Source organism: Rattus norvegicus, chromosome 15, assembly GCF_036323735.1.
Source record: "Rattus norvegicus strain BN/NHsdMcwi chromosome 15, GRCr8, whole genome shotgun sequence".
NCBI classification, from domain to species: domain Eukaryota; kingdom Metazoa; phylum Chordata; class Mammalia; order Rodentia; family Muridae; genus Rattus; species Rattus norvegicus.
In genome coordinates, this window is record NC_086033.1 from 51,605,402 (window position 1) to 51,617,488 (window position 12,087).

Consider the following 12,087-nt stretch of genomic DNA (forward strand, 5'->3'; position numbering starts at 1 on the left):
ATTGTCTTTGCTATCACTGCTTGCCTGCGCTCAGGTTACCAACACGTATTCCGTGATTGTTGGGGCTGTGGCAGGAATGGCATGTTCTCTACAGGGGCTGACCACTGGCACTGAGACCAGGACCACAGCTTCCACCTCTTGATCCAACTTTTGCCAGTTCTCTCTGGAGCCTCAGAGTGCCTTAGCATGGAGAGAGAACACAGACATAGACATAGAAACACATACACACTCAACATATCACATATAGACACGCACATACACACCATACACACACACACACACACACACACATATATATACAGACACACATACATGTACACACCACACACACATAGACACATACCACATGCACATACTTATGTATCACACACGCATACATACCAACATGCACACACACACACACACACACACACACACACACACACACACACACACTCTAACTTGGAGCTCTTGAAGACATGGTTTCCCATGCCCTCCAAGCATGGGTTCCCAAGGTCTTATGTATACAGGTAAACTCAAGCCTAGGTTCCTAACTAGGTAGGTTCCTTACAAAACCAGGGCAAAGACAAGTAGCTACATTGAGCCTCTTTAACAGAAGCAAATGTCAGACTTTGGCCTCTCTAATACTCCTTAGCCCTGGAGCATACTGAAGGGCAGATGCAGTCTGTCCTTGCATGGTGGGTCTCTGAATGCCTTCTCTGCCTTACTTTGACCTGACACACCCTAGTCCTGGCACCAGAGCCCCAGCCCTGCCTGCGGCCTCCTTTTCCCCTTTACCAGGAATTTGGGTTTGGAAGGAACTCAGCTTGTTCACTCCCTTGGCAAATGCCTTGCTCATGCTGGGCAGGCTGGCCTAGGCATTGCCCTTGCACCCTGGGCCCAGGAGAAAGGAGGGAGCTTCATCTGGGGCTTGATTCTCCCTGTGCTGCCTCCAGCAGCCTGGCCCAGCCCAATCCCCTGACAGTGCATGCACATGTGTTTACACTTGCATTGTTGACTGGCCTCCAGTTGCCTTTTGGCAAAGGCATCAAGCATTCAGAAATGTTCAGATCTTTTCCACTTGGCCCTTTCTCTCAGAAGACATGTACCTTGGAATGTGCCTTCAGTGTGTCTCTTTATTCTATCAGCCATAATCTGAGGGCCTGGAATTCTGGTCCAACCCCCAAGTGGCTCTGTCTTCTGGGGAGAAAGATGTGGGACCCTTAACTGTGGCTCCTGGAAGCAGGGGAGTTATTGTTTCCAAGTTCCTGTGAGGCAGCCTTGAGTGGCATCCAGCCGGAGCATTTGCCCACCCCAGCATGAGACTGAGCTTCTCCTCCCCCAGAACAACTCTACCTGGCTGGGAACTCGAAGGCCCCTCCGTACAAGCCCAAGCAATCCCCAGCCAGGCAGACCAGGTGCTCTCTGGCATCCCACACACATCAGCACATTCAGGCATTGCCAAAGACAAGGCTGGGAGCCAAAGGCAGCAGCACAGGGGCTCAGCCCCCACCACCCCAGAAGAGCAGGCTCATAGGTGTGTCTCTAGGAGAATTTGACTTGGACTAAGAAATACTTAGTTTTCATTTTGTCTTTTTGGAAATAAATCAAATATGAAGGAAAATAAGATACTCAGCAGCCACATCCTCTGGGTTATAATGGCCATAGCACGGTGACACTGGCTAGCATGAGGCTCCATACTTAGCCACATCAGGGCTTACATGGTTGCCATTTCCCAAGTAGTTCTGGCTGCTGCTCTCTGCATCCCTGTCTGTTTCTCCAAGCTGCTGTGGCCTAGCAATAGAACATGAATGCACACTCTGTAATCTCCACTGTGGGCCGGGTACCTGGCCATGTGTTACCTTCCCTTAAGGAGCAATGACCAAGTAAGATCACTCTTCTCAAAGATACTAGAAGCTATTAATGTTAGACCTCTTCTCTCCCTGCCTCCGTTCACTCTTCTCGACTGCCTTCCTGCACCATGTGCTGGAGGAATAACCAGGCTGGTCCAGCCTTTTGAAGATGTCTTTGTCATCTTCAGAGTTCACTTTCAAGAACCACACAGCTAAGTTACTGCTTCCCCCCTAAAAAAGTACAGGCCAGTATGATGGTTTGGTGGGTAAGAGCACTCATTATGAAGGCTTTGACATCCTCTGATCACCAAACTCACAATGGACAAATTCCTGAAAGTTGTCCTCTGCCCTCCATGGATACACCATGCCCACCCTTGCATATACATCATAAACACAATAATGATAGCAATAATAAATTTTTAATTACAAAAATACTTCATGATTTCATAAGTTTACAATTTTCTGTTTAGCTATATTCTTAGCCAGCCTTGCGTGCTGGCCACAAGTTGAACAGCCCTGGAAGTGCACTCCTTGAAGGCTCAGGTTCAGGGACCCTTCATTCTAAAGCAAGAACCCACCTGATATCCCACACAAGATCTTTTTTGATGTACCCCACAGGAGATGAACAGGGCCTGTGAGGAAGCTATGGCTGCAAAGGGAAGTCACTTGTTCAGACCTCACAGCTAGCACATGGCAGAACTCTCCTACTTTAGATCCACCTCTTCCTTGGTGCCCAGCTCACTCCTAGGTGGGGTCCAGTTCTGTCAGATCACCTTGGCTGCCACCAGAGTTGGGATGAGGAAGGGCACTAAGCAGTGCCTCATTCTGGAATGACAGCCGAGGCACAGTCGCTGAGACTTGCCAGCTTGACTGGTTGGCCCCTCTGGAAGGAGAGGCCTTCTCCCTAAGTCAAACACTTCATTAGTTTGGGAACACAGGGACACTGTTGTTAGTGATCTGCTGGAGCGTGTAAGGACTGGACAGCACTGTTGCTGCAAGCTGGGGGAGGGTGTGGAGTGAGTTTCATTAAGCGGGGAGATTTTTTCCACTGTGTTGTCATTGCCCCACTGACTGAGCTATCTACCGCTTGCCTTACAGGTGGAGAGAGACTTTGAAAGGGAGTATGGAAAACTGCAGCAGTGAGTGTCAAACTCCAGAAGGGTGAGATGGGAGGTAGCTGGGGCACATGCTTCTTGAAAGGGCTCAATCCCTGCCTCCTCCTGGCCAGCTCAGGCTCAGTCAGGGAGCCTCTCCTGTGTCCTTTGTCCATTTACAGTTAGGAACTGAAGACAGCTCTAACAGGTTGATAAGCTATAGGAAGGCCATTCCTGCACAGTCTCTGGGTGATCGGCCTCCTGCAGAGCCTGAGGTGGTACAGAGGTCTGTGGCTGGTGTTGCACAGAGAGGCCCTTCCTCCCTGCTGGGCTTCCCTGAGGCAGAGAAGAGGTGAGGCCTGAGTACTGGAAGGTGAGTGTCCATCCCCACCCCCTCACTTTCAGGCTGGAAGAGCAGACCAAGCGCCTGCAGAAGGACATGAAGAAAAGCACCGATGCCGACCTGGGTGAGTGCCCCCATCCCCATGCCCATTGAGGCAGCAGCAGGCATAGGATGCCCTGTTCCACAGATCCTTAAGGGCTAACTCAGAAGTCACTGCTCGGAAAACACCCAGTGCTGTCCCTAAGAGGAGGCCTGGATCATTTCTCTCTGATCAGATCACCACTTCCCACAGAGTCCTGCCACTCTCCAGCTTAGTCGGGTAGGAAAACAGATGCTCCCAGGTTCCTGTCAGGATAGCACTGCAGCCAGCAGAAGCCTCTATTGCAAGGGCCTTTTCTGCCTCAGGGTTAGAGCCAGAGAAAAAAGACAGCATGGCCTTCTGGGCAGAAGTCAGCAGCATGACTTTCCCATGACAACAGCAGCCGAAGGGGCTATGCAGCTGATCAGGAGGGTCAGCTAAAGCTGAGCCAGGAAACCAGGATCACTCTGTCATTCCTGAGGACACAGTGGTGAGGAACCAGCAGGTGCTAGCAGACAGCCAGGGCTAGGGAGGGCTCTTGGCTGAAGTTCAGGAAGAACTAGGCCCAGGGGCCCAGCGATTAAGGTAGCTCAGGTCAGGGAGCCTAAGAGGCCATGTCACTGAGTGACAGAGAACAGAAGAGAGCATTCCCATACTGCCTGCCCTAACAGTCTCTAACCGGATACTGCCCTTTAAGCTCTCTGTGCTTTGTCTGAAAAGTACCCACATCTGCTGGTCCTCGGCCCTGTAACTTGCTGCAATGGTACAGTTGTGTGTTGGTGTAAAGCCCTGAGAGCAGTGTGATCGCCAGCATGCTTCTATTCAGAGCAGCAGGACTACCACCAACATCCACAGCAGGAGCCACAGCAAGCCTCCTGCCAGATGGACCTCCACAGCTTCTCCCTCCAGAGGGAGACCGTATCTGCCTGTTACTTTATGATAGGGACTTGAGAGAGGCAGGTCTGACCAGCGAGAACCACCATCTCTCAGTGCTAGGGATTCAATAATCGGTCAAGACAGGAGCTTCCGTCCTAGGAGGGAGGGCATGTGAGAAATGAGTGTGTGTGTACTATAGCACCATGCAAAGGCCAGGGCAGTGGAGGAACATAAAGGGATGGAGAGTAATGGAGTGCTGCTTGAAGTGGGGTGAACAGGGAGGCCTCTCCTGAGTGCCATATACCTAAAGGGATAAGGGAGTACTCTATATAGATGTGCCTGGAGAGCATTTCAGCAAAGGCCCTGAGGTAGAATATAGCCTTACCTCAGTGGTTGTACTCACTGACTCAAAGGCAGAAGTAGGCTTGAGGGCCCATCTTTCGTTCCTTCAGCCACTCCATGTAATGATGTCTGTGGTGGCCACAGTGCTTGTACAGCCTCAGAGGAATTCCACCTCCTGCATGTGTTTTCTAAATTCAAGACTGGCAGAGCATGTGAAATGTCCACCATTAAAAAGAGGGGCTCACTGTGTCAGTCACCTATCTTGGGGCAGAAGGTTTTTTTGGTTTTGTTTTTAATCCTCTTTTATTTCTTTATTTTGTAAATTATGTGTGTGTTCATGTGGGTATGTGCGCATAGATTCTGGTACCCATGGAGGCCAGCAAAAAGCATCAGATCCCCTGGAGCTGGAGTTATAGGCAATTGTGTCCTTAACCACTGAGCCATCTCTCAAGCCCGCCTGCCCACGCCTTGTCTGTTTTCCTGGTTACTCTAAGCTAGAAAGCAGCCAAGGGAGTCTTCACTGCACTAACCAGGCTTGTCTCATTGTTTGACCAGCTGCCCCAGGAGTAGAATCCCAGTTGGGTAGCACCATGGTATCCCGATGCCATCTGAAAGGTCATAGGCTGATAGGCAGCACAGGGTAGGTTGGGAATCTATTGTGATTCCATTTGCTGTGCAGTGAAAAGGGCCCACAGACCTGGAGCTGCCTCATTTTTGCCAGGTACTAGTCCTTGGCTGGCTAATTATACCTTTATTCCTTCAGTAGACACTTTGAACAGCGTCTGATGAGAAAGAGAAATGCCTCCCCAGGAAGCAGCTGCTGCCAAGGGCCTGCTGGAACCACCGTCCAGTGTTCAGAAAGCCATCCCCCTTGTCTGTGCTGCTGAGCTTCCCTGCCAACCCCAAGGATGTGGGATAGTCTGAACATGGCTTCCACCTCCCTTCTGACCCCTCCTGTCTACAGAGTAGGCGTGTCCTGAGCCAGGGGTCACGTTTGGGGCCAGATCTGTTAAATGACTTTTGGGTCTGACTTACATGGAGGGCTTTTGCCTCGCTCCCCACTGCCTCTCATCCAGGGAGTCACTGGGACATGCTCTCCAGACAGCTTTGATAGCAGAGTGGAAATGGAGTGTTTCATAGGGAGACATCAGACATGTAGACATAAGGACTCCGTGAGACAGACACCTTGGCTGAAGAAAGACTTGTCCAGCAGTAAAATTGGGACCGAGGGGTGACTATTGAAGCCTAGGACCACTGGGTCCAGATCAAGGAGCAGAGCACCCTTCTGAAGGGCAGCTTCCACTAGCACACACTGTGTGCATTCAGGGTCAGGCTCATGGGTGACAAGCAAGGGTGCTAGAGGACTAGTGATACCAGGCCTGACTTTAGCATTCTGAGGTCCAGAACAAGGCCAGGAATGTCTGTGACACATTATGACACCACTACAGTAGGACTAGGAACATACTGAGAGCCACTGACCCAACAGTTGAGGAAAATGAGCTATGCCTTTCCTGACCTCAGGTTCTCCCAGGCTTCCAGGACAGGTCCAAAAATCCTCTCTGGTGGTCTACACAGAGGATCTTCCTTTCAGTAAGATGATGAGATTTTGGGAATTTCCAGAGTGCAGTTTCTGAAGACTTGACGGCTTCATCTGGAAGCTGCAGTGAGAACCTCAGAAACACAAGAGGAGGTCCAGGATCCTTAGTTTCCCCAAGTGTCAGACTGCCAGTTCCAGGTGGTAGACCATGTGGGCCAGAGACTCACTACTCGGTCCCTGCAGGGCAGAAGGGCTGTGGCCTGGGACTGGGATCCAGAACCTTGTGCTGCATTGTACTTCAGACCTGGCTGTGCCCAGGGAAGTGGCACAAGTGAGTGCAGCACCTTGACTCCATGTGACTCCAGCAAGAAGAGGCCTGAGAATGTGAGACTGTTAGGATAGGTGGGGAGAAAACCTTCCTCTAGCCAGTGACTGTTACAGTTTTGATTTGGTATTTGGGTGTTTTGTTTTGTTTTGTTCTCTTTACACACTGGGGAAAGAATAATAATAGAAGACATTTTCAGATGTTTGCAGTTCTGAGAAGACTTCTTTTGACAAGGTTGTTTGTAATCATTTCATAACTGTTTGAGAATCTATTGCTTCAGCATTTCTGAGAAGTTTACCTTTCTGGTCCCCTCACACAGTAGGCTTTCTGTGCTTGGTAACTGTAACCCCCTAACATGATGGGGACTTCTAGCAGGGCCTAGGCTCCCACAAGGCCCTTCTCCGGGAGCTGGCACTGGGCATAGGTGGGCTATCTGTTCCACTCATGGGGTGGCAAGGAAGCCCCGCCTGTAATCAGCTAGAGATGGGTCTCTCTGTATCCATTCTAAGACACTTTTTCAGGTTAGTGTCCTTACAACCACAGCTCTGTCACACGGGCTAACATGGTGGTGCGATGATCAGCATTATTTTTCCTTCTCAGTGGTTTATGCAGTAACAGTGTGCCTTAAAATCAATAGCATCTTAAATGCTGCATCACTCGAGTAATAAACAAAAGTCCAGCCAAGTGTGGCAGTGCATGCCTGTAATGCCACCCCTGAGCAAGCTGAGACGGAAGATCACTGCAGATGAGAGGTCCATTTGGGCTACATAGCAAGGCCAACCTGGACTACAGTGCCCAGTGGAGTTTAAAGAAATGATAACAGCAATAACAGAAACATCTGTCTTCTGCTGCTTCTCAGCCTTCTTGGCCAAGATCATATCAAAATTTTTGTCTTCCTCTCTGATACTCAGCCAAATGTGTTCAGAAACTGATGTGTGCCATGTTGAGCCAGGTCCTTCTCTAGGCCCTCTGCCTACTCTTTCATGTGCAAATATGGGGTGCTAAAATGAGCCCCAGATCAAGAACCCCAAAGCTTCCAAGGGGTCTCCATCCTCCTTGGTGCTCCCTGTGACTTCCAGACAGCCCACAATACCTCAAGCATTCACCCTCTGTCCAGGTGTGATAAGTGGGCCAGCCCAGTGTACAGTAGAGTATAGAGTCCCAAGCGGGCAAGCAGCCTGCCTACAGTATAGGTTCTTGTATTCTGGAATTATTGAGTTAGCATCTTTGGAGCAGAAATGTGTCACACAGCATACCATCCTCCTGATTGGTCCTAGAACAGCCTAGGAGTTTTGCTATCCAGCAATATAGTACTACATGCATAGGAGTTGAGAAACACTCAAGACCATGTCATGTGGCTTTTGGAACCTTGTTGTTCTGGTAGCTGTAGCATGGGCAGAGGTTCTGAGGTCAAGGAACACTAAGGAGACCTTCAACCATGTCCCTCTGGGAGCTCACAGAGCTGTTAACTTATTAACAGCCATGTCCAAATCTGCTGTGAAGATATCCCTGGACCTCCTCTCCAACCCGCTGTGTGAGCAGGATCAGGACTTTCTGCGCATGGTGACAGCCCTAGACACAGCCATGAAGCGGATGGATGCTTTCAACCAGGAGAAGGTGACCAGGTCTTGCTGCCAGTGTCCTATGTTCCTCACCCCTTTCCCCTTGGACCTAGCTAGATGCAGTGACCATAGATTGAAAGTGGTACTGGGCTTCAGCCTTCTGAAGCCTGATAACCTCAAGCCCACTCTTCCCAAACCAGGCTGCTCAGATGCCCATGTCTCCTGTGCTTACAGCAGCTCTGTCCACCCATCCATCCTCCCACACTGAGCAAAGCCATTACAAACCTTTGCCAGGAACACTGACAGGAAATGTGTTAACCTGAAACCAGACTCTGCCCTAGGTGTGGCCCTTAGGATTGGCCTCTCCACCACCTCTGGCAGCAGAATATGGATTCTATACTGCCTGTCCCACTCCATCCCCTTGCCCAGCTCTCGGGGGACAGCACATCAGCTAGCCACTTGGAAACAAAGTCTAGCAGTGTGGCCTCTGAGGAGCCTGGGACCTCCTCTCTTAGGAAGAGTCTAAATCTGTATTTTTCTTTTGACAGGTGAACCAGATCCAGAAGACGGTGATTGAACCCCTGAAAAAGTGAGTAAGATCATCCAAGGAAATGGGCCTCAAGGTACTTGTGGGGACAGCAGATCAGCTAACCACTTGGAAACTAAGGAGCATGCCTAGCAGTGTGTCCATAGCTTCCCATGACAAGGAGCAACAGGGATGCCAGCATACAGCCTGTCCTGTGGTTGAGGCTCCTGGTTGTTCCGGGGCACCAGCACTGTTCTAGTCACAGTCTGGGGGCAGGGAACTGCTAATTTCTATGGTGCCAGACACTGCCCTGGTGGTCTTTAGGCCCCATCCCCTTTTGCCTCTGGTTGGGCTCCGGGAGGCCCAGTGCTGGCTGATTTCAACGTGTAGAGAGTCTGGCCAGGACTCAACAGACATGAGCAAGGCCTTTCATCTCACAGCCGGCCTGGGATGCAGCTGCCTGCAGCACTTTGTGTTGGAAACATGGGGGTGGCCGCACATGGGGAAGGGTGCAACAGCAGCAGCAGCAGCCGCATCCTGCTTGGGAAGGTTCCCTCACTCATGACCTGTGAGAGCAAGGAATTCTGTGAGACTCATTTTTTGGTCCTGCAGGCCATGGTCAAGGATCAGACAGGTTTGTCCCGTGGGTCCCCAGGGGAGGAGACTGGCCCAAGCCTTGCCTTGAAGCTCTGGAGTGCTTCCTCTCTCCTGGCCTCTCCCCGCCTGCTCTGACCTAGAAAGGCTCCCTCTCCGCCCCAGCAGCTGCACTTTATTACCTCTTCCGTGGTGGTCCCTAGCAATTGCCTTGCCAGGGCGGGCAATGAATGAGCCTCTGCTTCATTATCATTAGGCTAAGATCAAGCTGGAGGGAGATGAAGAAAGCAGGTTTTGATCCTACAGTCTTTGTGTGTTGGGGAGTGCAGAGTTATTGCTTCCCTGTTCAGGTCCAGGCATAGGATTAGGACAAGCCCTCCTAGCTTTGTCAATGCCCCTGCCCAACACAGGATGACACTCAGAGCACCTGCAGCTGCCACAAGGCCAGGCCTGATCCATGCCCACCACCCCAGCCTCATCAGCCTGGGCTCTTGCACCCCTGCCTCTCAGTTAGAGTTCATCTCCAAACCAAAGAACCCTTCATGAGGACCTGAGTCTGGTCTGGTCTGGTCTTACAGATGGACGGAAGGATCTCAGAAAAGTGCCTCTGTACCCAGAACCCTGGTGTGCCTGAGATGCAGGGGCCCAGAGGCCGCTGTATGCACCCAGAGTTGGCAGAATATGGCAAGACTGCTAGCTCAGAGAACTAGGGGGTTGACTCCCTTCTCTATTTCACAACCAACGAGGCGGCATTGAAATCGGATCCCTGGCTTCTTCAGCCAAGTAGAGAGAAATCCCGGCTGCTTCCCACCATGCTAGCGGGCCCACCACCTGCCAGGAAGGTGGGGGCGTGGCAGAGGGGGCGGCCACCATCTCCGCCATGGATCCGCTGACCTCTGTATGAGCCTCAGGCCTGGCTGCCTGGCTGGCTTCTCCAACCCACAGCCAGCATACAATCCCCCATGACCACATAAACCACCACTGCCTGTTCCCTCCTCCCCACTTGCTTCCTCGGGCCAGGAGAGAAGTTCCCAGGGACCCCAGCACTGGAAACCGGAAACTGGAGCTTTCCTGTCCTCTAATGAAGATCATGGCCACCATGTCGCCCCCAGTATCCCCCGCAAAGGGGGCTCGGTCTCTAATCCCCCAGCCCCTGGTTGTTCACATGTCGGATGGGGATGCTTTCAATTTCCCTTTCCTGGTGGGTGGAAGATCCCGGCTGTGTGGGCACAGATGAGGAATGGCAGGCATTCCCCACCAGGCCGGCTGCTCCCAGCCTACCTCCCAGCCGGCCTCTTTCCCTCCCCACTCTCTTCACCCCATGCTTTATCTCCCTGGGGAGTGAGTTTGGTGTTCAATCCTATGCCAGGCAAGAAACGGGTACCTCCTAGGTTGGGCTCCCTGAAGCCCTGATGTAGACCTAGGCCCACCTCCCATCCTTGAAAATCTTTGAAAACCAATGTGAATCAAATCTATGCACTTACAGACTTGGAACTCAGGAAGGTGGGTCGGGTGTGCTTGCTGCCACAATGAGCAGGAGCGTCCCAGCCACCCACGCTGGCCTGAGTCCGTTTCCTCAGTAGAAAGAAAGCCAAACTGATTCCTTGGTGTAGAGTTGGTACCTAAAAGCAGGGCTAGATGAACTAAGTGACCATGAAGCATGCAGATGTATGATTTGAGCAGGGCCAGGGAACAGAGTACGGCCCCTCTCTTACCACTAATTATCAAGGGATAGCTGAGGCAGAGGGTTGGACTTTTCCACCATATATCTTTGGAGAAGACAGTAGAAAATGCAAGCTTTGTGCTTTAAGGAGAGCTGGGCCATGTGCCATCCTTACCAGGTCAGCTAGAACCTGGGGAAAGTCCAGACACAGAGGACAAGCCTGTACCTTGTGCACTAGCACCCCAGCCCTAGCTAGTCCACATGTAGAGTGGATCCTGCTATCAGCTACCTGGCAAGACCTGTCCACAGCTAAGAAGTAAAAAACAAAGTGAGCAGGACTTCCTTCCCCCATCACCTGGGGCAGGCACTCTTTCTACGAGTGACATTAATAGCCCCCTCAGATGGAAAGAACATGACACCTGTCCCTTGTCTCTGGGGCTCCCAGTCCCTGGTCCAAAGCTACCTAAATCCCCCTTTGTTAGTGATTCATCTACAGTTGCCTGAGCTACTAACAAAGCTCAGATCTCGATCAAATCTTAATTTGAGAAGTACTGCCCAAGGAAGACCTTCGAGTTCCCAAGAGTCAGGAGCCACTAGCAGGGGCAGCAGAGCCAGTCGCACCTGCAGAGGGTAGTGGTCTTGATTAAGTAGCGCTGTATACACACCACTCCCCTGTAGTCCCTGGTCTGTAGCAGCCTTGGTCTCCCAGCTCTGCACTTTCATGCACACTTGCACCACTGTGCCTTTTGTGAACTGGCCAAGTCGTGATAGATATAGTATTAGTGTTCCTGGTAGGTGTGACTTGGTCTTGAAGATGATAACCATGGAAAGGGGCCAGGACTGTGGACTAAGGTCTAAGTTCTGCTGAGACTAGCAATGCATCTAGAGCTGTGTGACCAACTAACGTTGCACCTAGGCCATTTCACACCCGCAGGATACCCTTCACATATTGTTTTGTTCCTTGTGACATACCCCACTCCCCATAGGTGAATTCCAGTGCAAAGGAGAAATTGTGAGGACTGGACAGAAAACTCTTCCACCTCTGCCTTCTGCCTGTTTCATTCTTACCCTTTCTCTGACCCTGGCCCTGAGGCCACCCAAAAAGCAGGCTGCTTTTGACAGCAAGGCCAGGCTGCTAGGATCCTTTGTCCTCTTGGGATAGAGGGAGGGGCAGGGCAGGAGGTTCTCAGGCGTGAGGCACCTGTTCCCTTGAGCCACACTGCCCAGCTGCCCAGGAAGGGAGAGGGGCTCCAGAGCAGCTGAATCACTAGGTACAGCTGTCTTGACATAGGCAGTGTGACTGGCTCCTCCCAG

At 51.4% G+C, this 12,087-nt stretch overlaps 1 protein-coding gene across 2 annotated transcripts in view; it reads left to right on the forward strand.

The window, feature by feature from the left end:
• Bin3 (bridging integrator 3) overlaps window positions 1-12,087 on the forward strand; it is a 38,856-nt gene that overhangs the window by 21,928 nt on the left and 4,841 nt on the right. Inside the window, exons 3-6 of one of the 2 annotated variants that reach the window (NM_001013186.2) lie at window positions 2,931-2,971; window positions 3,332-3,393; window positions 7,909-8,045; window positions 8,539-8,579. In NM_001013186.2, coding sequence (NP_001013204.1) covers window positions 2,931-2,971; window positions 3,332-3,393; window positions 7,909-8,045; window positions 8,539-8,579 — 281 coding nt within the window. Of the gene's footprint in view, window positions 1-2,930; window positions 2,994-3,331; window positions 3,394-7,908; window positions 8,046-8,538; window positions 8,580-12,087 lie in introns of both variants that reach the window. The other variant, XM_039093514.2, reaches the window with a different exon arrangement.